Source organism: Pteronotus mesoamericanus, unplaced genomic scaffold, assembly GCF_021234165.1.
Source record: "Pteronotus mesoamericanus isolate MK-2021 breed Mesoamerican mustached bat unplaced genomic scaffold, CSHL_Meso_final contig_1, whole genome shotgun sequence".
NCBI classification, from domain to species: domain Eukaryota; kingdom Metazoa; phylum Chordata; class Mammalia; order Chiroptera; family Mormoopidae; genus Pteronotus; species Pteronotus mesoamericanus.
The window spans coordinates 4,012,267-4,037,005 of NW_026554998.1; the positions used below are offsets into that span (position 1 = coordinate 4,012,267).

The 24,739-nt window shown below is 64.2% G+C and overlaps 1 protein-coding gene across 3 annotated transcripts in view; it reads left to right on the top strand.

Moving 5' to 3' along the window:
- MAD1L1 (mitotic arrest deficient 1 like 1) overlaps positions 1-24,739 on the top strand; it is a 186,015-nt gene that overhangs the window by 82,472 nt on the left and 78,804 nt on the right. For all 3 annotated transcript variants that reach the window (XM_054565423.1, XM_054565497.1, XM_054565573.1), the window contains one exon: positions 21,196-21,336. In XM_054565423.1, the coding sequence (XP_054421398.1) occupies positions 21,196-21,336 (141 nt within the window). The remainder of the gene's footprint in view (positions 1-21,195; positions 21,337-24,739) is intronic.

Sequence of the window (24,739 nt, forward strand, 5' to 3'; positions counted from 1 at the left end):
GTCTGACCGGCATTCGCTCCGCTCCTGAGGGAGGGAGAGGGGCGACGGGAGTGCCACGCCCCGCGAGGGCCTGGCCCACCCCGAGGACTTGCCAGTGGGCGGGCGGCGGTGCTCCAGCCAGGGTGCAGGCGGGGAGGCTGCCTGTGACCAGGGGGTAGCACATCTGAACGTGACAGCCCGCGGCCGCGGCAGGGGCTGTGCGACGACCCCTGACGCGGGGCGCGGAGCTTCCCAGGGCGACCGGCGCCGGGCCTTTCCGGGCGACTTGAGAAAAGCGGCCGGGCCCGCCGGGGCCGGTTCCCGGGGTCTGAGCGTGCGGCGGCACCCACGCCGCAGGGGCTGTGCGTGGGCCTGGCGGGCTCCCGTGGGGACAGCGCTCGGGGGCGCCGTGAGCCGCGGCGAGGGGGCGTGGGCGGGGCTGCTCTCCCCGGCCTGCGCCACGGTTGGGCGCCTTGGTCTAAGGCGCGTCCAGAGTCGGTCTGGGGATGACGGCAGGCGGGCGTCCGGACTAGCCGTCCCCATGGGACGCGAGGTGGCCCCGCGCTGCCCACGGAAGGGCCACGCTCTCCCGTGTCGTCTGGCTGTCTCGACGGTCCGCCGGGGCCTTGCCGGGCCGGCCGGCCGTGGCGGGGGCTTCTCGTCTCCGCAGCGCCGGCCCGCCCACCGCTACGGCGCCGCAGCGTCCGAACACTTGGTAGCGAGGTCCTGCAAAGGGGCGCCTGTCCTTTAATCCCCTGTGACGGGTGTGGGTTCTCGTGTGTCCTCACACACGTCACAGTCGGTTTGCCCGTCTGCACAGGCCTCCGCTGGGATGTGAGCGGGCTTGCAGTGACCTCTTAGCATCCTTCTGTCTTCTGAACCGGAACTTTACATGTTCTTCCATTTTTAAGATCTTCCATTTCCCTCAGCAGTATTTTGCCATTTGGGGGAGAAACACCTAATATTTTCTACTCTTGATGCAGTTTTGATAGTGTTTTTTGCCACTGTCACCTGCCTGTATGTTTGCCATGGTCTGCGGCGCGTGGCCGGCAGCCTGCGCCCGGCGGGCCTGCCCCGCCCCTTCTGTCCGGGCGGCCCTCGTGCTGCCCGCCTCCCGCATCCCTGCCAGCCCCCCGCCTCCTCCCCCGGCCCTGCCTGCGTGGGAACGCCCGGCGGGTCGTCGGCACAGCGACGCTGGGGGGCGTCCCGCCAGCCTGCAGGCCTCAGGGGGCGTCGGCCCTCAGCCCCGGCCGGGCGGGTGCTCTCGGCGTGCAGTGGGCAGCCTGCGCTGGGTCAGCGAGACGCCCCCTTTCGCTCTTGGCCCGCGTTAGCACAGACGCCCACCCAGGAGCCTGGAGACCGGCTGTTTGCATGACTGACCGTCCTCTGTTTTGTCCCGTCTCTCTGGACTCAGGAAGGCTGACCTGGGCTCCCGATTGCCACACTCCCCGCGCACGCTGGGCAGGCAGGGGCCTGGCAGGGCGGCAGGAGCCCCAGCCCCGTTTCCCTGGCTCCCTGGCGGTTTGTCCTGGACGCTGGCTGAGCGCCTCCCATGAGCCAGGCTGTCCGGGCCCTGGGGGCAGCCGCTGCGGGGCGGACACGGGCTCTGCCTGCCTCTGGACGGAGTGGCAGGCCAGCAGCCCGCGGGCCCCTGAGCAGTGCGGCGTCGCGGGCGTGCGTCGTCGGGCTGCCTTTGCCTGGGACAGGGGACTGCGAGTCCCCAGGGAAGCTAGGGAGGCATGTGCACATTTCCAGGGCGAGAGCTTGCTGAGTATTTGTGCTTAAAAAAAGAAGAAACAGAACACCGGGTCCACAGGAAGCTGTAAAGCGCCAGGAAGCCCTGCGAGCCTTTCACTTGCCTTCCCTGGGCGACGTCTCCGGCGCTGCGACTGCGTCGGCTGAGCCCTGTGTGGGGCCTCGTCTGTTGTCACAGCGGCGGCTCCTGCAGGCACCGGCGAACCTGCCCCAGGGACCGTCCCGCTGCCGCCCGGGAGCCGTGCCCTCCCTGTCCCCAGCCTGCTCGCTGTCTCTGGTACTCGTGCGTTTCGAGAGCACTATATAAATGAATCACCTAGTACATGACACTTTCAAGTTTCTGGGTTTTTTAATTAATAGACTTTATTTTTTTTAAGTTTACAGAAAAATTGAGCAGAACACACAGAGTCCATGTACCTCACCCCCATCCTAGGCTCCTCGCCACCGACGCCCACGTCAGTGCGGGCGTTGTCAGGGTGGACGGGCCTTTATGGCCCCGTCGCTGTCCGCCAGCCCAGAGTGGACACTGGGCCCCGACGCCGCGCGGTCCGGCCCTTGCCGCCGCCCAGCGGTGCTGCCCCCGCAGCTCCCTGCCGCCGGTCCCCCGCAGCCGCCGGTCTCCTCACTGTCCCCTCGCGTTCCCCTTTTCCAGAACGTCGTGGAGCGGGGATCACACCGCACGCAGCCTCGTCAGGGTGGCCTCCGTCACTCACTGAGGTGCAGTCACGGTCCCTCTGTGTCTTTCCATGGCGGACAGCTCGTGTCCTATCGCTGAGCAGTGTCCCCCGTCTGCATGGACCAGTTTGTGTGTCCCTCACCTGCTGGAGAGCGTCTCCGTGGCTCCCAGGCTCAGCCGTTTAGAATCTGGATGCACATGCCGGGCTTTGCGGGGGCACGGTCACCCGCGCTGTGGGGCCGCGTGGCCAGGGTCTCTGGCTTAGGGCACTCTCATGCCCGCAACCTGTGGCAGGTGGGCCTCTGCCCCGTGAAGCGCTTTCTTCCCTTTTATGACGGGGCTGCGAGCAGCGCTGCCACCTGGGAGGGAGGCCGGGCGCACAGGGCCAGCGGGGTGGCCCTGGGGGCAGAGCCCGGGCCTGTGGCGCGCACCCGCCGCCTCCTGTGGCCTCCAGGCCTCCCTCCCGGGACATGGGTGGCTGCTGGCACTTTAAATTCTCACTTTTTCATGTTGCCACACCTCTGAGTGTAGTTAAGTGACTCGTAGGCCCTCTGGGAGCCTGGACATGTGGCACAGGGCCTTGTCTGCTGTTCCCGGGTGCCTGTGTTGGGGGAGGTGTCACCCGCAGCAGGGACCGGGTGTGCGGGGAGAGCCCACCTGAGCAGGTTCCCAGGAAGCCGCGGCCCGCCCCCGCGCCTTGGAGTCCCCGGCACGCGGCCTCTCGCCTCTGAGAGAAGCGGGCTGTACCTGCGGGCCCCTGGCAGCTTGGAAACGCCACCGCCGCTTGCGGGGCCCGCGTCCTCCTCCCACGTCCGTCCTCAGAGTCGGGCTCCTCGCCTCCTGGAGCGTTTCCCGTGCTTGGCGCACGGATTGGGCGCAGGAGACAGACGTCCTCTGTGACGTTGCTGGTCAGCACCGGCGGGCAGCGAGGCAGGTGCTCTGTGAAAGGGAGATGCTGGCCCCGGGCTTCTGAAAGTGGGTGCCTGTCCTCGCCGCCTGCCCTCTGCGCGCCCTGTCCTTGCCTCTGTGCCCCCGTGCGCCCAGCTAACAGGGCGCGGGCCCGGCCCCGGCGGCCGTCTCCGGAGCGCCCCCACCCGTGCTGGCCTCACAGCTGCCCCTGCGGCCCTGGGGGGCATGGTCTCCACACCCTTTCAACCTGGGTTCAGGTTCGGACCCCGCTTCCTTCTCATGTAGGACGCCCCCTCCACTTTGCCGGAACCCCCAGAAAAGCCCGCAGGGCCGTCACCCTGCCCGGGGCTCCTCGTTAGCAGGTGTCCTGCCCTGGGCGTGGAAGGCTCGCGCTGCACAGAGAAGGGTCCTCTCTCGGCTTTAACACTTAGTTTCCAGGTGGTGATAGAGTGCCCTTTCAGCTTACCTTTCTGAACTGACATTTCTATTATAGCCATTTAAGTAAAAAAAAAAAAAGACACCTGTTCTGTTATGGGAGAATGCCATTTGCAGTTACTAGAAAGCCAGTGAGCGTCCTACCAAGGGGGCAGCTGGAACTGGGTTGAAGTAGGAAAAAAATTCCAGAGAGCAAAGAAGTTCTAGGAAGTACAGTGAAATTGACCACAATGCCTTTTACTTCATCTCCCAATGTAACATGTTTGTTAAGAGTTTGTGACGGCATGGACGAGGCGCTGTGGGCTGGCTCCGGCCGCCGCCACCGTTGGGGCGTGGGGGGTGGGGCCAGGAAGGGGGGGCGACCGCGGCCCGGGCCGCCGTCTCTCGGCCTGGAAGCTGCGCTCAGCGGGATCCAGGCCAGCCCCTCTTTGTCCTCCGCCAACCTTCAAGCACCCTCAGAAGCGAGCCCCTGCCTGTGCCCTGTCCACAGGGTCCCTGGGCTCCCACAGCCTCGCGCCCGGGGGGTGCTCCACAGCGGTGGTGTTTGCGGGCCCTCTGAGGCACCTTCGGGGCCGGACCCGCTCTCTTTTGCTGGAGTGGGTACCCACGTCCCCTCTGTGTGTGTTGGTGAGGAGGGGGTGGGTCTCGGGCAGCTCCTGATGGTCTTTAACCCTCTAACGCCGCAAGAGGCCGAGGCGCAGGATGGAGTGTGGCCTGGCAGGGGCAGCGCCAGCCGGGGCCTCTCCGCCGTGGTGCGGGTGGCCTGCCTGCCTGCAGGTGCGTCCTGTGGGGTCGGAGGGCGACTGGCAGGCCTGGGAAGACCAGACTGTGCAAGCTGGCGAGTGTCCTTGTTTACGATTTAAAATCCCCTCTCATCCTTGTGGAGACCTGTTCTCTTTTTAACTCAATTTCGAAGAAATCCAAATCTTTGAATAACCTTCATCCTGAAAGGAAAGGAAGTTGGCCGCAGGTGAAAATTGATGGTCACGCTCAAAGACATGGTTCCCCGCCAGGCAGCCTCTTGAGCGTTACAGCTAAAAATAGCCTCAGCGTCTTGCTGCTGTTGGAATTGTCTCCAGGCCACTCCTGGTGATTCTTGGGGATCGGAAGCCGCCGGCCTCCTCTGCTGGTCCTGCCCTTGGCTGGCGGCAGCCTGGCCGGGCAGGCCTGCTGAAGGCCGGGCCAGTGCCCTCCCAGGAGCTGGCAGATGTAGGGGGCACACGTGTCCGTGGCGCGTGGCCCTGTTGGGCTTCATGGTTTTCTTGCTCCTCTGGTGCGGCGGTTCCTAGCCGGGGGCCGACGTTGCCGTCACTCAGCACCCGCGGCCTCTTGGCGGCCTGTCGGCAGTGCCTACACAGGCCCGCGCTTTCCAACGGGAGCTGCCGCGGGGCCGGCTGGCCGCCACTCCCACCAGCTCTGTGCCAGGCCTGTGCAGTGTGGCCGGTGTGTGCCACCCTGGACACAGGCGGTCTCCCAGCAAACGCGTGTCCTGTGCCTGGCCTGGGGCTGGGCACAGCCCACTCAGCGGGTGGCAGCGACTGCCAGCAGTCACCACCTCACTACGTTTTCATTAATATTTTTCTGACACTCACCTAAAATTTCTGTTGAAACGTCTCTGAGTTAGTGTTTGCAATGCCCCTCTTTACGGAAGAGGTGTTTGCGGATGGGGGTGGCGGGGGGTGACTCTGCCACGCCCAGCTCCATCCCTGATGCCTGCCCAGCTCCCCCCCCATGCCTGCCCAGCTCCCCCCGTGCCCCCATGCCTGGGTGGGAGGGTGGTCAGTGTGCGCGTGTGCACACCTGAGTGTGTGTGGGTGATGGCATGTGATGGTGCGCACACCTGAGTGTATGGTTGCATTGTACAGGCATGTGTGTGCACGTGGGTCTGCACGCAGGCGAGGGTGCGCGCGTGTGAGTACACACTTACGTGTGTGCCTGTGAGTGTGCTTCCGCTCTGGAAAGCGGGGTTTTCAGTGCAGTTTAGCAGCTTTTCCCACGGGTCCCTCAAGGAACATTGGGCCCAGCAGACCAGGACCGGCCCTGGCCTTTGTAACGGTTATTAAACAGCCATAAAGCGGGACCTGTGCTTACAGCGCCGAGTGCGTTCGGGCTGGATGGTATCAAACAGCATCTGTCATCGGATGGGAAACAGGCAGGCACAGGAGCGCGGTTGCAGGCCGCAGCCCCCCAGTCGGCGCTGCCTGGGAAGGTCTGAGCCGCCCCGTGCCGTGGGGGCCGGTGGGGAGGCGCTCCCTCCGACCACCGCCAGCCCCGCGGTCCCAGGCCTGGGCCGCAGGGTCCGTCCCTGGGGTGGGCAGCATTGCTCGGGTGACTGGAGGTCCCTTCGGCACCGGACGCCCGGTGTGGGCTGAGGCCCGGGGCGGCTCTGGGTCCCTTTCCAGAGCTCTTGTTGCATGTTGTGCTAGAGTGGGCTTTCCCAGCTCCACCTGCGTCCGGGGACGGGGAGCATTGGAGCAGATCTGCCCGCGGCACCTGGGCTCTGGGAAAGGAGGGGCGGCAGGCTCTGGGCCCAGGGGGGCGGGGCACAGTAGAGAGGAGCTGGGGGCCCTCGTCTTTACTGAGTCTGTGAGCCTCACCTTTTCCACCTGCAAAATGGGTCCAGGGCAGGGCCCTGGTAGGTGGCTCGTGGGACTGACCAGGCTTTGTGCCCCGTGGGCGCCTGGCTTCCTAGGAATTCAGGTGCAGTGGGTTGCCCTGTCCTCTGCGGCTTATGGAGTGTGTGTGGGGGGTGACAGAGGGTTCCAGAAGGGGCCCTGCCTGCTCTGGCCCGGGGCTGGTGTTGGCTCCCTGCGGGTCGCCTGGCCCAGGCATCAAAGCGTCGCGTTCTGGGAAGTCGGAGTTTGCTGTGAGGCGCTCGCGTGCCGGCGGGGGGGGGGGCGTGCTGTGGGGGGCCTAGTGTGGTCCCTGCTATGCCAGCCATCCCCACCAGGGGGCGTGGGCGCTGGCAGGCATTCCCCAGCTGGTGTACATGCACCCCCGCACAGGCCTGGTTTCCAGAAAAATGTGAGAGAATTTGGACAGTTCCTGAACTTGCCCCTTTTCAGTTCTTTTACTTCTGCTTGGCCAGAAACCTTGAGTGTGTTTTACTGTGTCCCAGGGTTTCTCCCCCCCGCCCTCGAGCACCCCGCCAGCGGGCACGGGGCTCAGCAGCGCGCAGCTGGTGTGCGGGCCTCGGGGGGGGGGGGCGAGGAGGGGGCGGAGGGGGTCGCCGGGGGTCACAGGGGCGAGTGGGCGATGGTGCCTGGCCTTTCTTCCACACGAGCTCTCTGGCCCACGGAGCCTCTGCTCCGGGGCCTACGGGCAGTGCAGCAGGGGTCCCGCACCCAGTGCCCCCCGACCACCGGGGGCCCGGGGGCCTTCAGAGACAGGCTGTCGGGCAGGTGCCTGGGGGCTGCCGGCTGCAGGGAGCTGTCCACGCGAGCCCGCTGCCGACAGGAGCCACGCCCGGTGTGGCGGCGGGCACGTGGGCGTTCTGGGGCCGCCGGGGCCGGGGGGGCTGTTCTGGCCTCCTGGGACTTGAGGAGAACGTTTGCTGGTCACTGACGGTGTGTCTGCCGCGTGACCCCGGGCTGAGGGTGGGAGGCTGGGGCGGGCCTTCCCTGCGGAGCGCCTGGAGCCGGCCCCTCAGCGGGTCGGCCGAGCACCGAGCAGAGCATCGGGCACTGCTGGTGACCCACGGCGCCCTGTCCTCTGAGGGACTTGGCCAGACTCGAATCCCAGGAAGTGACACTCTGCTTTCCGGGGCTTCCTTGGGGCTCTCTAATAAGCTTTCGTAAAGGGCTGTTTCCACAGCTTTATGAAAGTCTCTAAATAAATTAGATCCAGCAGTTAGCCTTCGCCGGTGATTTTTATTAACCTCCAGTTAAAGAAATATTGCCGTCACAGAGGCACGATTCATTCCTGCGCGAGCGGCCTCACGAGCCCCGCAGGCCCGAGGCGGCGGCGCCGAGTGAGCGCGGTGCTGCGGAGGCGGGAGGCCTGCGGGAGGCAGTGCTGGGTGGCCGGAGGGGCTCTCCCTTCTGCACAGAGTGACAGGGAGTGACAGGGCCGCGGCCCCGTCCCATCGTCACCCTCAGGAGCACAGGGCTGCCCCTCCGAGCCGCAGCCTGGAGAGCAGTGCAGACGGCGGTGGGCGCGGGCCGGGGTCGGCCCCCCTCCCCGTGGCCCCGGCTCCTGGCGGGTTTGCCTTGGGGGACGGTGGTGAAGTCCCAGAGGCCCGGGCTCAAGGTCTGGTCCGGCTGGCCACGTGGCTGGGGGCACGTGACCTTCCCCTCACACCCCCCCCCGCCCCGCGGGCGCTGCTGAGTGTCCTAGTCGCTTACGCAGCTGAGTCACGGGACAGTGACTTCGGAAAAACAAGCAGCCCTTTGCATGGGCGGAGGTGTCTGTGGGCCTCCTTGCCTGGGCCCCCGGCGCTGCGGAAGCAGGGAGCGCGCCCCTCTGCTCAGGCGGAGCCGGTGGGCGCGAGCGGAAGTGGGTCCCCTCGAGCTCGTGCGCAGGCGGGAGCTGCCTGGGGAACGCTGCCGCCCTTCCCCCCGCAGGCTCCGCGCCAGCCCGTCCGCTTCTGGGCCCGGTGTGTGCGGTGGCTTGGCCAGTCTGCACGCCAGTCTCTCTGGGAACCTGGGCGCCATTTCCAGTGTGTTTGTGGACGCCCTCCTCCTTCCGTCGCAAGCCTACATGGCTTTTCCCTGGGGCCTCAAACCTGCTGTGGTCAAGCCTGAGTCCTGTTGTGGTTGGAGCCGGCAGGTGGGGCTCAGAGCCCGGTCCCCGCCGCTGCCACCTGTGCACCCTGGCCATGTTCCGGCCATGCTCCAGCTCGCTCTGTGGCTCAGACCGTCCTCTTCGGAGAAGGCAGGGCTGTACGGCACCTCCTCGTGGGGCTGTGAGCAGGGCGCGGTGCGTTCAGCGAGCTCACAGGAGCCTCTCAGATGGGGCTGCCTGGAGGCTTGGCTGCGACTGGGGTCCTGTCCCGCGTCTCCCAGCTTTCTGCTGCCCAGACCGTGGCCAAGGATCCCCCGTGGGTGCCTGCCGCCTGCTGCGGGGTGGGGCCGGCGCCTGGCTGTGCCCAGGGAGCTGCCCAGCCCCAGAGCCGCCGTCAGCAGCTGTGGCTGCAGAGCGCGCTGGCCCAGTGACCGTGGACTCAGCGGCACTGCTGTCTGGGCAGCAGGCACGTCATGGGGCGCCCAGCCAGCCTGGGTGCTGACCCCCCATCCCCCGTTCAGGGGCAGGACCGGAGCCTGCACATGAGGCCCAGCCCCGCGCTCAGCCAGCAGGGACCCCGCCCCCACCCTGTCCAGGCTGCGTGTGGCACCCCTGGGCCCCAGGGGGCGGCCGTGCCCGGCACTGGGTGGGCCAGGTGCCCGAGGGTCTCTTTGCAGGGCTGGCCCTTTCTGGCCCTCGTGGCAGGGCTCCCCAGGCCACAGGGAGGACGTCACAGGGAGGACCCCCTGCCCCCGGCAGGGCTGGGAGGACGGGCAGGGCAAGCCGCGGTGTGGGTCTCCCGGGGGCGAGCGCTGGGTCCAGGGAGCTTCCACGCAGTCCGTCCTCTGCTGGCAGTTTGCAGGCTCCTGCAGGCCCCGAGCTGCAGGGGGGAGCGCGTGGGTGCCAGCACCAGCGGGGGGAGGGGCACCCTGCTGTGTGTGTGTATTGTGTCCCTGTGGACACTGAGGGGCGGGAGTCAATGCTTCTCAAAGTCAGAGCACAGTCATTTTAAAATATGCTGTGTTCTGAACTGTCTCTGTGGCTGACTTGAATTTTCCCCATTAAGGCTGCATCTCACACTGCATAATTGTGTGCATTATGCAGGGCGATGTCTTTGCATAAGCAGGTTTGTAACTAACTACAAAGGATGCAGGGGGTGGGCACCAAGCCTCCTCAGTGAGTGGCCGTCTTCCCCTGAAGCCCAGAGGGCTGCGCTGTCCTCTGGCTCTGTGGACTATGTCTGTGACCTGGAGCTTACAAAGCACTTACTGGAGACATGGAGGGGGGTTGCATGTTCATGGGGCGGCCTCACGTGTGGAGCTCCGCAGGGCTCGGTTTCAAGGGGGACTGTCCACCTGACCGGCAGCTTCCCTGGGGGACTGTCCACCTGACCTCGCTGGCGTGCGGATGCTGGGCCGGTTGGCGGGGGAGGGCAGGCCCCTTGGTGAGTCTCTCTGTCAGCGCCGTCCCCTCTGTGGGCCGCCGTGGTGGTCGATGGCGTCTTCGTGACCCGGAAGTGATGCGGTTTCTGATGGTGTCCCCCTTCTTCAGGCAGGGCAGGCGCCGGGGGACCCATCCCTGAATCGGACGCCACTGCAGTCATAGGACCAAGCTTCTTAGGGTGGCACCTAGCACAGCGCCCAGACCTGGGTGGCACATGTTGCTGGCTGAAGGGGAGACTGACGCGTGGCCAGGGCTTCCAGTTCCAGGACGGCGGCGGAGACGGACCGCCTCCCGCTGCGGAGTACAGCCAGGGACCTGGACGTTAGGCGTAGCGCAAACACGGGAGACTCGGAGAGTGGAGGTGGGGGGCTGGGCACCCAGGCAGCAGCTCGGAGCGAGTCCCCATCTTGTCTCAGACTCCGCGCTGGCGGTGTCAGCAGCCCAGGGACGGCGTGTGTGGACAGAAGACGCCTCGACTGAAGACCAGGCGGCCGGACGGGGGACCAGGACAGGGACAGGGACCGTGGACCGAGACAAGTGCCGCGCGTGAGCGGTAGCGGAACGGAGGCGGCCCCGGAGAGAAGGGCCGCCTTGGACGGAGAGCAGCAGGCGCGGCACAGTCCCAACGGCAGGGAGCCGCACGGGGGGCAGGGCCCAGCGCGCGGACCGGGGGCCCCGGCCCCTGCCGGCCACGCCCCACAGGCGGCAGGGAGGTGGCGGTGGCCCCTTCGCCCCTTTCCCACAACAGCACTGCTCAGGGTTTGTGCGTCCCGTCAGGTTGGCTTTGGTAGCAGGGGTCCTCCCGGGGCTGGTCCATCTCACTCGGGCCACTCACTGTCGGCGCGGGCGTTGGCCGTCTTCCTCTGTCACCCTCCACTTGGGGAGGTTGGTGACGCCGGATCCCCTTTCCTTCCCAGCCTCGTTAACCTCAAACTCCTCTCTTTTGGGGGGGGTCAGTCTAGCTAATGTTCTATCCGTTTTATTGATCTTTTCAAAGAACCAGCTTCTGGCTCAGCTGGTTTTTTTTCTGGTGTTTTCCTACTTCGTATTTAATTTATTATCATTTCCTTCCTGCTCGCTTTGGGTCAACTGGTATTTGAGAAGGATGCACAGCAGTTCAGTGGAAGAAAGGTGACCTTTCCAACGGACGTAGCTGGAGCAGTCGGGCGTCCAGAGGTAGACCTTGAACCTCGGTCAAAGCCTCACACTTTGTGCAAAAACCAACTCAGAACGAATCGCGCACTTGAATGGAGAACGTGAGAGTGCAGAACAGTTTTGGGGTAAGAGAAAATCTTCAGGATGTAGGCAGATCCTCAGGATCTCAGACCTTCACTGAAAGTATAATCCATAAAAGAAAGCTTGGCAAATCGGACTTCATGAAAACTAGAAGCCTGGGCTCTGGGAAAGACCCGACGCCGGTAAGGCCCCGTGTGTGGCCGGCCCGCCAGCGCGGCAGCGGGCCCGCCGCGGAGCCCGCACGGTGGTCCCTCTTGCTGGGCTGCAGTCCAGCGCCCCTGTCGGACTCCCTGTGTTGCAGGGAGGGGAGCTGAGGCTGGGGCGTCCTCTGGGGGTAGAGCCGGCGTGCCCCTGCGCTCCCCGGCTCCTCTTCCTCTCTGGGTGCCGTGGGCCTGGGCGGGCTGTGCTGGGCACAGCCGGGCCACCGCCCTGGCCCGCGGTCCCCACCTGTGTGTCGTGCAGACCCGACCTGCACGGGCCTCGCGGGGGCAGGCACGCCCCCTCCCCGTGCCGGCAGCCCGGGCCCTTGCCCGAGCACCGGGCGGAACGGCCCTCTGAGGCTACACCCACGCCGCCAGCGGGAGCGCAGGGGCCTGCGGCGGGGAGCTTGGTGCCTGGGAACGCGTTACACAACTCACATAAATGAAATGGAATTTGTAACAGAGCAGTGTGAGAGCGAAGGAAAATTGCTTCAGGAAATCTCAATTGATTCCACTCCTCCACAGTAGGTGGTGGTGCGCTTTTTGTCAGGAGGTGGGAATTGTAAGAACACGGCTTGCTGGTGGGAAGTACAGAGCTCATCCCCACCGGCACTGGCTGTGCGTAGGTGGGAGAGGGCGGCGGGGAGGTGACACCTGAAGTCAGGCGGCCCAGGGCCTCCCGCGACTCACAGCTGTGCCTGGGGGAGGCCCCGGGCAGGCCTGTTCTCGCACCTGGCGCCCTGCATGGGCCCCGGGCAGGTGGCGAGCGACCAGCCCTTCTCTATGAGGGCGGCCTGACCGCCTGCCGCCCTGCGGGGAGGATGCACCGCCGGGTCTGGACGGGACGCCTGGCGGGCCCGGCGGCCCGGCCCCTTGCAGGGCTGCTCCGCACCTGGCACCGGCAGAGGTGGGCTTAGCAGACAGCGGGCCTGCCGGGCAGCCACGGCTGCTCCTTCCTGAGGCGGGTGGAGCCGAGGGGATGGAAACGCAGAGAAGACGACGAGGTGGCGGCCCTGGGAAACAGGCCGAGACGTGGTCTGAGTCTGGAGGCCGGGCGGCGCGGCAGGCAGGGACAGCAGCGGGACCAAGGCCCCGGGCCCCGCCACAGGGCCTCGCCCGCCTGTGAGGGTGGCTGCTGCCAGTGCCGGCTACCCCGCCCCAGCTGCCCAGGGAAGGTGCGGCCTCGCTCGTGGCCCCCGCGGCTCGGAGCAGAGCAAGGCTGACCCGTCCGGTGGCCGTCCTGTGCTTTCAGAGGGCGAGGCTGCCTGTTCTCCGTGCACTGGCCCCCGACGACCGGCCCCGGCGGGCGTCCTCAGGCGTGCTCACCGGGTGGCGCGGCAGGTGCTGAGCATGCTCCGCGTTAGCCTCATCTCCTCGGAGGAAGCCAAGCCAGAAGTCCGTTTGGGACACTGTTCAAGTGCCTGCACGGAAGGGAATCGAACTGCGCTCGTTAAAATCGCCCTCCGATTCCCCCCGCACCCCTGCGCTGGCCTCCCACCCGGCTGAGTGGGGCGAGGGCCTCGGCTACTCTGAAAGCTTGTGCCGTGAGGGTCGCTTTCCCCCCGCCTGGCCGTGAGCTGCATCCTCAGGCCCTCTTCGCCTCCTGGGTGTTTCTGCCGGTCAGTGTGACCCCTCTCCTGGAGGTGGCCACAGGGACAAGATGGGGTCACAGCTGCTGCTTCCAGGGAGCCCTTGGTTCCATGTGTACCTCCTGGGTGGGTTTGGGACCAAGTCTGGGGGCCTCAGCGTCTCAGGAGGAAGACCTAGGGTCAGTCTTCCTCAGGGCCCCCGCCCAGCCTGTGGGACGCTTCCGGCCTTCCCTGCTCTGACCTCCCTGGCTGCCCGTGCCCCTCACTGGACGCACAGCTCCCAGATCGCCCCCTCCTAGCTCCACACCGAGGAACACTGGCACTCCTCTCTTCTGGCCCCCGCCACCTCCTGCTCCCCTCTCCCCAAGCGACCTGTGCCGCCAGGACTGCAGGTGCGGCCCCAGGCCTTGGTGCTGCCCAGCCGGGGCTTCTGGCTGAGGTCCTGGACCAGGGGTTGGTGCGTGTGCCTGGGCAGCTGTGGCTGAGCTTCTAGAAATACAGACGATCCTGTTTCAAGCACACTTTCCCCAGCTTGCTTTTGGAGTATAACATACGTGCAGGAAGCACTCTGTCCTGGGAGCATGGGTCAATGAAGTCAGTCCACTGGCGTCTCTCCCTCCCAGACGCAGCTGGGGCAGCCCCCACGGTGACCCCTTCCCGCTTCCGACACCACAAGTCACTGGGTCCAAACGGAGTCGTGCCGTGTGTCATTTTCTGTGCAGCTTCTTTTGCTCATAACTCTGTGGCTGTGCACTTCATCTGTTTTATGAGCTGCGCTGCATTGCATTTTTCATTCTCCCCGATGGGCATTTCAGTGCCTTCCCATCTTGGTGCCTGAGCAGCGCTGCCGGGAGCTGCCCGTGCTCGTCTCTGAGGCACAGGGGTGAGGTCGCTGCGCACCCCGGTGCACCTGTCCCGTCCTGGGTGTGTGACGTGGCCCCTGCCACAGTTGGGGTCAAACCACCGGCCTCAGGGTGGGGGTGGGAGTGGTCCCCACGCCTGCGGCGTTGCTCCAGCTCCAGAGCTGTGCGTCCCCGGCCCCCATTGTAGCCCATGCTGCTGCCTCCCTGCGGTCCAGGCGCGCGTCCCAGCGAGGGGGTGGCCCCCCTTCCCGTGAGCTGGCTGTTGCGGGGCGCGCCCTGGTGAGACCCCGCTCAGACCCACTGCCCGCGCTTCGTTCTGTGGCGTCCCCCTTTCTGATGTCTAAGGGTTCTCTAAACACTTGGGATGCTCCCCTTTGGTCAGGTGTGTGGGTCGACAACACCTTTTTCACCGTCTTCCGTGCGAGTTCTTGACGTTAGTGAGCTCTGCGGTGTCCGCCTCAGACTTCCCTCGGGCGGCCCTCCCATGTGGCCGTCCTTCCCAGCGGCCGCTTCCTGCCTGCCCCGGGCGGGGGCACGCTCCTCTTCGGGGCCAGCTCCGTTTTTCACGGCCGTCGGCCGACGCGGTACCGTCGGGTGAAAAGGCTGCTTTCCCGCTGCCCCTCCCGCTGGCCGGCTGGGCCTGCGGGCCTGCACTTGGGGTCGCCCTCGCTTGGCCGGAGCCCTGACCCTCGGTGCCTGAGGCGTGGCGAGCCCTGTGGTCCGGCGTCCGGCCGCCCGGGGGCTCGCGGCGGCCTGCCCACGCCCACTGAGACCTGCTGCGCACTCTCCCGGGGAGCGTCCCTTAGGTGGTGTCCGCGTGGCCACGGCGCTGCCCGTCTGGGAGCCAGGCACCGGCGCCCACACCTGTAGGCCGCCCGTGTCTTCTCGGTGTGGTGTTCGATAAAGTTTCCTGGGCGGCTGTCTCGTGGGGTTTTTTTGCTGCTGCTGTTGTTGTGGATGGTATTTAAATAGCATCTTCTCCAAAATGTCTTTTTTAACTAAAGAAAAAGAAATATGCCAGCATTTTGTGCTGGCATATAAAAATACAGTTAAACTTTGATCAGTGACTTTGATCCAACGACATTACTGAACTGACTTATTTTAATAATTTATTTGCGAATTTGGACTTTGTGTCCATGGCTGCCTCCCCTCCAAGAATCATTTTTAATTTTGTTTTGGTCTTTGCGCCTTCGGTCTTTGCTTGCCTTGTTCTGCTGCTCAGGCCCACACGCGGCCGTGGACAGAGGTGCTGGGGGCTGTGGCGTGTCCTCCCGGTCTCGGGGGGGTCCACGCCTGGCACCTCCCTGCTCCGATCGCAGGGACGCATAGCGACCCTTCCTCAGCTTAAAGCAGCTCCCCTCCGTCGTCTCTCTTTAGGCTTTATTTGTTTATAGCCAGAGAGGGGGAAGGGAGGGAGACATCCCCGTGTGGCTGTTGCTCGCGTGCCCCTCACTGGGGACCTGGCCCGCAAGCCAGCCATGGGCCCTGACTGGGAATCAAACCGGCGACCCTTTGGTTCACAGGCCGTCGCTCAATCCACTGAGCCGCGCCAGCCGGGGCCTCTCTGTTCTTCTCTTGCTAAGAGATTGTTTTGTTGTTTTATTGTTTAAATCATGAATAGGATGTTAAATTTTTACCAGATGTTTTTCTGCACATATTGAGAGGATCTTGATTTTTCTTTATTCTATCGTGTAGAGAATTAAGTCAATTGACTGTCAAAGGTTAAGCCAAACTTGCATTCCAGGAATAAGCAAACTTGCCTGTGGATTATCCTTTGTAAGCAATGTTCTATTTGGTTTGCTAATAAGTAGTTGAGGGATTTGGCACCTGTGTTTATGACAGGTTTTGGCAGCTGATTTCCGTGGCCTCCCGTGCCCCGGTCTCCCTGGCTGTGCGAGACGGTCAGGGAAGCCTCCTGTGGCCGCGGGCGTGTCTTCCTCCAGGTCGGCGGCCCTCGCCGAGGACGGCCTCTGGGCCTGGGGCGTTCGTCGGGGGAGATTGACATTTGGGGCTTGGAATTCTTTTTCTTCTTGCTTTTTAAAAGGTGGTCTGTTTTTTCTAAACTTTTACGTTTGTGTGACGTTGTTCAGTGTGTGCTATTATATTTTAAAATATTTTATGGTCTTCTCTTTCAGTCTTTATTCATCCTCTCCCTTGATTTGTCTCATCAGTAGTTTATCAATTCTATTAGTTATTTGAACGGACCAACTTTGGCATTATTGATTCTGTACTGTGTGTATTCTGTTTCATTGATCTCTGTTCTTACACTTATAGTGCCTTCTTTCTTTGACTTGAGTTTGTTGTTTTAGTTCTAACTTTTCAAGTTGTTTATGTGGATCATGGTTTTTATCCTTTTCTTTGTAATGTATGTATTTTAAGGCTCGAAATTTAGATGCACACTTTAGTTTTGATATATTGTGTTTTTCTTATTCAGTTCAAAATATTGATTCCCATTGTGATTTCTATCCTGATCAATAGATTATTCCCTAATAAAGCTCTTAATTTTCAAGCTTTTTGTGACTTTTTTCAATTGGATTTCAGGTTTAATTTCATTGTGTTCGGAGACCGTTCGTGGCATGGTGTCGGTTCTTTGAAACTCGCGGAGACGTGCTTGGCGGCCCCGCGGGGTGCCGTGTCTGCGCACAGCCACGTGCCCTCGGCAGTGGCGTGCCCTGCGCGCGATGGCCGCGCCCCGCGGTGCCCCCCCCCCCCCCGGTGTCCTCGCGGGCCAACGGTTCTCTCTCTCCTCTCAGCTCCTGACAGGTGTATTGAAATCCCCCGGCTTGGCCGTGGCTTTGTCTGCTTCCCCTTTTAATTTCGTCAGCTATTCAGTATATCTTTGGATGCTATTTTATCAGGCCCTTATACATTGAAAATTGTCTTCCTGGTCAATTTAGTCTTTTATTCTTATGCAGCATTCTTTATTCCCCGTGAATTCTTTTGATCTGTAAAACTCCTATGTGTGATATTAATATAGATGTATCAACTTCACTTTTTACGCTTCTGTACCTTTTACTTTTTTTCATTTCATTGTGAAAGTGCCATTTTTTTTTTAGTAGAGATGTGTCTCATACCAGTTAGAGATAGGTTTCGTATTTATATTCAATCTGAAAACCTTTCTTTTAGTTGAAATACCTCATTCAGTTGCATTTAATGCAATTAATGACAGAGTTGCATGTAAAGTAACCATCTTACCGTTTGCCTTCTACCTGCATTCTTCCTTCTTTCTACACTTTGTTAGAGAATAAACTGCTTCCCTTTCTCATTCTCTTGTACTTCCTTATGTGACTGCAACATAGAGTCTTTACCAAGATCTAATAAAAATTAATGCTGCTCTCTCTTCTGGACAGTTCAAGGGCCTTGGACACTTGGCATCGGTGTCCCTTCCTTCCAGGCGTAGGCTGTCAGGGTTACACCGGCTAACGGGCCTGCGCCCAGGCTCCCACACGGTCACTGCCCCCGCTCACCCGCATGCGCACAGCCACTTGCACACAGCAGAGCCACTCCTGGAGCTGCTGCGCCGGCCTGTTGGCTCCTGTTTACACGTATCCGCTACCCGTCATGGCCTCCGGTGCCCCCGCCTCTCCGAGCGTCTCCCTGGGGCCCGGGGCTCCCGCCCGCACAGCGCTCCTTGGAGCTCCTTTGGTGGATCTGCTGCTGAGGGACCGTGTCAGCCTTTCTTGGTGTGGAAATGTGTTTATTTAAATCTCAGTTTTGAAGAGTGTTTTTGCTGGGCATCAAGCCCTCTGCAGGGACCCGCTAGCCTGATCACCTTTCGGTGTAGGAAGCAGTTCCCAATGGCATTTCACTGGAAGTTTGCAGGGATGCCTTCGTGCGGTGGGATCCACGGCGTTTCCCAGAGGCTCTCCGCGCTGCGGGTCGCCGCGCCGCCCTGGGCAGCGCTCCGGGCCGTCCGGTTTCATGGTGCCACTCAGCGTCTCTGTCTCTCACTCTGCCTTCCCTGCTTGGCCTGCCCCTTCCTATTAGAGGCACGCGGAGGCCTTGCCGTTGACCCGTGTCTGCCGTGTGTGTTCTGTATTCCAACAAGCACGAAGGTCGCGTTCCGCCCGAGGAGCACATCGGGCCTGCCCTGCCCCGGGGCAGGCGCTGCCCAGGCCGCTCCGCCGCCTCTGCGGCCGTGCGTTGCCAGGATAGTCTGCAGACGACGCTTGTTTTCTTTAATACGATGTGATTGTCCTTGCCTTGTTATTGGAAAGTTTCACCTACTTATATTGTTCTTTTTCTGATTTACTTTATTTAATTTCTTTCATCTTATTTAATGCTTGTTTATTAGCCTCATTATTTGGTACTTCTCATTTTCTTGTCCCTTTTTGAATTTATTGGAGCTTTTTCTCATGTTTCTCTTTTTTTCTTTTACTTTCTCTCTCTCTTCCTTTTATGGTTTCTGTGCATATTTAATGTAGTGGATAGTTAATGATATCTTTAACCCCATCTAGGACAATTTAAGGCTCCAGGCTTCCCTTAAATGCTTTTATTGTAGTTTAGCTTTTTACTGAATTTCTAATCTTAATTTGTGTTTTTAACAGGTGATACACTCAAGGGGTGACATAGTACATGTTAGAAAAGGGGCGAGTTATAAGGCGCATGTGGTGCGACGCCACCCCCCCCCCCGCCCCCCGCGGCCGTGTGCCCCAGGGGCCGGCCCGGAGGCAGCCCGGTTCCTCTTCTGCACTTTCGGGGACTGTGCGTTTGCACACGCATGTGGGCGGTGGGTGCCTCTCTGCCTCACACCATCCATGATGCACCCTCCTGTGTCTTGTAGGTTGAACCACAGTGCGATGTGACCTGGGCGGACGCGTCTGGGGTCTTCATGGAGTGGGCTTGCGGGTGATGCTGCAAGTTCAGGGTCAGCCGCGCTCCCGCCCGCCAGGGCCGCCTCCCTCCTGCCCCCCCAGCGTGGGGGCTGGGACGGTGCGTGCCCCTTCCTTGCTCCCGTTTCGCGTGTCCCCGTGGGACGTGCAGCCTGGGAGCCCGTGGTGCTGACGAGCAGGGGCCTCGCGTCCCCCCGCGGGGCCTCAGCGGAGCGACTCCGCGCCTCCGCGCCTCCGTGTCTTGGTTCCGTTTCTAGAAGACTGTGGCCCAGGCTTGATCATGACCCTTGCCCTGCATCGCAGGGGCGTCTCCACTGCTCAGCGCCCCACGACACGCCCCTGCCCTGGCTCCCCAAAAGAGGAAAGCGTTTATCCGCCACCACCCTCGTTCCTGCCGCCCTCGGGGCTGGGATCCCACTGGGCAGAGCCGCCGGGAGGCCCCGTCCTGGGTGCTGACCTGCAGGGCGTCTGCAGGACGCCTGTGCCCGTGGACGGGCCTTGCGCGGCGCGCCCGGGGGCCTTGTCGGCCAGCCCAGAGGGGCCGCCGGGCCTCACTCTCGGCCCCCACGCCAGTGGGCGGGCGCTGGTCCGCAGGCTGGCACAGACCCACTGCCGCCTGGCCGCCCAGGGCCTCGGCCGCCGCCTTCCCTCCTGGCTCCTCGGGGCGAGCAGCCCCCGTGGGCGTGCGCGAGTCAGGGCGCCCTCCTGCAGCACCCAGCCCCCGGCCCTCCGCTCACTTACACACGCACGACGCCCTTCCCACACTTGGTTAGCCGCATGAATTACATGGGAGGAAGCCCGACAGCTGCCGCGGGCTTGCCCTGCACCCTGGGGTGGCGCCCAGGGAAGCACGTCCCAGCGGGCGCTCCTCTGGGCGTGTGTCTGCGCCTCCGCAGCGGCCCGGGTGCCCAGCCGCCCAGCGATGAGTCGCCGCGCTCGCTCAAGTGGAAAGGAAGCGAACTTTCCACAAGTGGAACCAGTCATTAAAAAGTCATTATCCAATCAGACCAGCACAGTTCAGTGACAAAGCAATTTCTCTAAAAGGTACAAACAACAGACTTTCAATTTTACATTTTCCTCTCCGCTGGCCACAGCCGGCCTGCCGACGGAGCGGAGGGGAGCGAGGAGGCACGTGGGGATTTATGGTCAATAAAGGCGCCGACTGCAGCGTGTTTGTGAAAGGAGGCCCCTCCCCGTCCCTCGTGTGGTAACGCGGTAACCAGCTCGGAGCGGAGGCGTCAGCGGGATGACAGAGGGCTTCAATAAACCTGTGATGCTCCATAACCCTTCCTGCGGAAACAGATTTGCCATGGGTGTGCGGCCAGTTCCAGTTGGATTTGTAACTTTAATTTCTCACTTATTGAATTTTTTGTCATCAAGTAATTATGAAGTCTGTGTCGGGGATGCTGAGTCACAGGCCCGTGAGGGCGGACGCCCGGCGGCAGCGAAGGGCCGCGGGCGGGGGCGCCGGGCGCTGGGGGAGAGCGCGGGGCGTGCACACCCACCGCCGCCTCCCGCCTCACCTGATGGAGGCACTGGGGGGCGCCGGGGGCAGCACATGCGCCCAGAGCAGCGGGGCCGTGGGGGCCCTGCCGGGGGCACCGCCGGAGAGGCCGCCGCTCTGAGGGGGACTTGGCCCCACATCGCAGGGGCACGGTGGCGGGTGGCGCGGGGCCTCGCTCCCAGCGCCCAAGGATGTGCCTGGGACTGGTGCTGGCCATCCCTGCCGCTCACCTGGCCCCTGCTGCGGGGGCTGGGCCAGCACCTCCTAGCAGGGGCGCCCCCGTCCCCCGAGCTCAGCTGCGGGCTGTGGTGGGGGTCCGCCTGCCCAGGCGGAAGAGATGCCCGTGTGGCTGGTCGGACCCGTGTGGCCCCGCCTGAGGGCAGAGCTCTGCCGCATTGTCATGGCGGCAGCGACCCCCCAGCCAACCTCGGAGAGGAACAAGCCCGCAGGACGAGCGCCGGCCCGCAGGCCTCTGTGACCCTCAGGCCTCTGCGACCCTCACCTCTCCTTCCTGGGCTGCGCTGGCCCTGGGCGGGGGCTGTGGCCGCCTCGACTGTGGCCGCAGGGAGGCACATGCACACGAGCCCCACAGGGGCCAGTGCCGTTTCCGCAGGGCCCAGGGCTGTGCAGGGAGCTTGGCAGGGGGACAGAGCTGTCGGCTTCTGGGTTTGCCAGGACGCCTGCTGCCTCCCTGCCTGAGTGGCTCTCTCCTTCCCGGGACCTGCTGTCAGATTACGGAGTCAAGGTCGGGGTCATGGGGGCAAGGTGCTCAAACCACGTGCTGGCCTGGCCCCACTGGTGATCTCCTGGGCCTGTTGCTGAGGCTCAGGAAGTCACACTAACCTGGGACACTGGCTGTGACCAGGCAGGGACCTTCTGCCCACGACCAAGCTCGGGCTGCCCCTTCCGAGCAGCGGAGGAGCTGTGCGTGGGCCCCCCCACCCCAGCCTGCACCCCCAACACGGTCCTGAGCCCACGCTCCCACTCCCGCCCCCTGGGTGCATCTACCAGCACACGGCACCTTGGCCTGACCACCTGCCCTGTGCCCACAGGAGCGGGACGGCATGCGCGCCATCCTGGGATCCTACGACAGCGAGCTGACGCCGGCAGAGCACTCGCCCCAGCTGACCCGGCGCATGCGCGAGGCCGAGGACATGGTGCAGAAGGTACACGCCCACAGCTCGGAGATGGAGGTGAGTGGGGCGGGGGGGCCAGCCCCCCCGGGGGCCGGGCCGGGCCGGGCTTGCACTGCGCCTGTGCTCCTGGGTGCCCGTGCACCATCAGCCGCTGTGCGCAGCACGTTGGCCTCCCTGGGGAGCGCTGCCCCAGCGCCCTGGCGTTTCCACACAGGAAGGCTTCTCCTGCCTGCTTGCACATGCCTTCTCACCCACCCGTGGCGAGGCTGGCAGTCCTGGCGCTGCCAGGGCCACGTGTCGGTGACCGTGTGTTGGGTGACGAGGGGCCAGCAGTGTCCTGGCTGGTTGCCCCGCGTGGTCAGCCTTTCACCTGGCCGCAGCTCTGCGCCCTGAAGCGGGCCGGGGCCCAGCCTCCCTTGGAGGGGCCTGATGCAGCTCGGAACGCAGAGGCAGCTGGCGGGCCCCCCGCCCCGTCCGCCCCCTCGAGGTGTGAGCGTGCGCATCGCAGTTTGCCGGGCACGGTCCGGTCCCAGCAGAGAAGGTCCCTGACGTTCGCGTCAGCAGCATCGCCGGTGGTCACCTAGCGTTCTCTGCCCCCTCCTGGCGTGACAGGAGAACTTGGGGAGGTGGAGGACACCCCTGGCTCTGCTGGCCTTGCCCCCAGTCACAGCTGCGGCCGTGGCGCCCCCATGCCGCCCACACTGGCGTGCCTGTCCCCCCGGTTTCCTCCTGCACACGGAGGCCGGTTGGCCCCAGAGGCAGGCGGCCTCCGCCCTCCGCCCTGGCCCCCACGTCTCTCCGTCTTCGAGACTAGGGCTGCCCCAGAACCCAGCCGCAGCGCCCTGGACGCTGGCTCTGTGCCCATCACAGCTTCGGGAACAGCCCTGGCCCCCCCAGCAAAGCCTCTCGTGGCCGGGGGAGCAGGAGCCACGGCCCTCGGCGTTCTGGATGGGGCAGCGTGTTTCCGACCGTCTGGCCCTTCCCGTACTTGCTGAATCACGTGCTGCACAGCGGGCCCCTCTGGCGTCCACGTGAGCCCCCCCTGCAACCGCCAGGCCTGCGCTGCTGTCTGGGGAGGACCAGAGCATTTGCAGGTGGCAGCCAGTGTTCCTGGTCCCGGCCAGCTGGCCCGTCTCCTGGCCATCGGGAGGGTCAGCACACTGACTGGTGGGAAGAGGCCGGCTGCCAGGGGTTTGCAAACCGGCAGCCCCGCCCCTTGGGAAGGAGAGCTGGTAGCTCCGTCCAGTGACCCCGAGGTCAGGCCTGGACCTCTGGCTGACCTGCTCTGCCCCGCCCACAGGCCTGGGCTGCTCCCGTGGAGAGCTGTACGCCTCCTGGCCTCCACCAGGTGGCAGCGGACAGGGCGGGAAGGCCCGGACAGACCAGCCGGGACCCGAGGGGGCTTCCTCCTCAGCCTCTGTTCTCCCTCTTGCCTGGCACGGGCCCCCTCCCAGCTTCCCAGTGTGGTTTTGGAAGCTGTGCTGGGAGAGGGGGGTCATGCCCCGCACCTCTGCCCGCACACTTCCCGGCCCCGCCACAGACACCCCTCTCTGCTCCCCGCCAGTCTCCGGCCCTGCGCCGAGCCGATCTCTCTCAGCCCCTCTCCCAGCCCCACGAGGCGCCCGCGGGCGCCAGGGGGTGAGGGTCCTGGGTGGGCAGGGTGCCCAGTGCTCCTGCTCCAGCCGGGACCCCCAGGCCCAGCTCCGTGCGGGGCCTGGAGCAGAGGGGCTGCTGCCCTCAGGGCCAGTGTCCGCCTGGGCTCGGGGCGTGTGGGGTGGGGCCTAGGCCTGATGCGCAGGCTGGGCGGAGCCTCCGCACGTGGAGGTCTGCCAGGCGTGGAGAAGGCGGTGCGGGCAGTCCTTACCGTGTGCCCACGTGTCCCCGCGGCCGCATTGAACAGTCAGTCTCGCTTGGGCGTTGCAAAGCGTGCAGCCCTCAACGGAAAGGCCGACCTTCTCCCCCAGAATTTCTTTCTCACCCAGCACCCCGCAGCCCACGGCAGCTGCCCGGGAGAGGCCCCCTCGCTCCCACGAGGCACCAGGGCTGCGCCGACTCCGCCCCTGGGCCCGCAGCCCCCTGGCCTGGATCTGCCGGGGAGCGGGGGCTGCTGTCTCCCATGCCGCTGAGGGCTCGGAGGCCAGTTCTGCCTCAGCCGGGGCCAGGCCTGCTGCCCCCTCCCGCTCCCCCACACAGATCTCTGGAGGACTGGTTCTCTCGGCTGGAGGCGGGGCTGTTCCCCAGGGGCAGCCCCAAGGCGTCCCCCAGCCCAGGCTCTGGGTGCTGCCCCATCACCGGGCCCTGAGAGGGTAGGCGGGGGTCCCGCACTGCTCGGTCCTGCAGCCCCACGCACAGGAGCGGGCTGGGAGGCGCCCTGTCTCCACCCTCAGCCTCCGAGTCATGGCAGCCGCGGGGCCGGTCCCCCCAGGCCTTGGGGAGGGCGCTTCCTCTTCCTGCTTCATTGAGCAGGGCCGTTCTGTGTCAGAACCTCTGCACACTGCCCACACTCACAGCGCTTTCAAAGCCTCTCGGAGCTGCCTAGGAGTTCATTAGTTGAGCCTTGTATATTGACATACAGTGGAAATTACGTAACTTTATAGACTCATTTGTTAAGGGATCCGTGTGCCTTCCAGACAACTCCTCCGTCACTGGCACCCAAATGCAAGCAGGCACCTGGCGCCCGTCGCACAGAGCGAGCGCGCAGCCGAGCCCCCTGCAGCAGGAGCACAGGTGCCTGCCGGGGGCCGTCCCCCACGCCCCGCCTGGCCACCCGGCCGGTCCTCCAGCATCACGCCCGCTGCCCCCCCGCCTGGCCACCCGGCCGGTCCTCCAGCATCACACCCCCTGCCCCCCCGCCTGGCCACCCGGCCGGTCCTCCAGCATCACGCCCCCTGCCCCCCCGCCTGGCCACCCGGCCGGTCCTCCAGCATCACGCCCCCTGCCCCCCCGCCTGGCCACCCGGCCGGTCCTCCAGCATCACGCCCCCTGCCCCCCCCGCCTGGCCACCCGGCCGGTCCTCCAGCATCACGCCCCCTGCCCCCGCCCCCGCCTGGCCACCCGGCCGGTCCTCCAGCATCACGCCCCCTGCCCCCCCCCGCCGCCTGGCCACCCGGCCGGTCCTCCAGCATCACGCCCCCTGCCCCCCCGCCTGGCCACCCGGCCGGTCCTCCAGCATCACCATCCCCCCGCCCCGCCCTCTGCCTCCTGGCGCGGCGCTGTCTGGAAGGCAGGGGCCACAGGCATCGCTGGCCCTGTGGGAACTTGGCGGGGGGGCCTGTGGATGTGGGGACCCTGGCCTCTCTGCCCCTCCCACCTCCAGCTGCGTTTTCTCTCCTTCATTTCTGGTCTCCCCCCTGTTCGTCCTCATTTTCTCTGTTCTCTCTGCGCGTCTGCCTGTAGCATGCCCCTCCCTCCTCTTCCGTCCCTCCCCTCTCTCGGCCCCGCTGTCCTGGGCCTCTCCGCG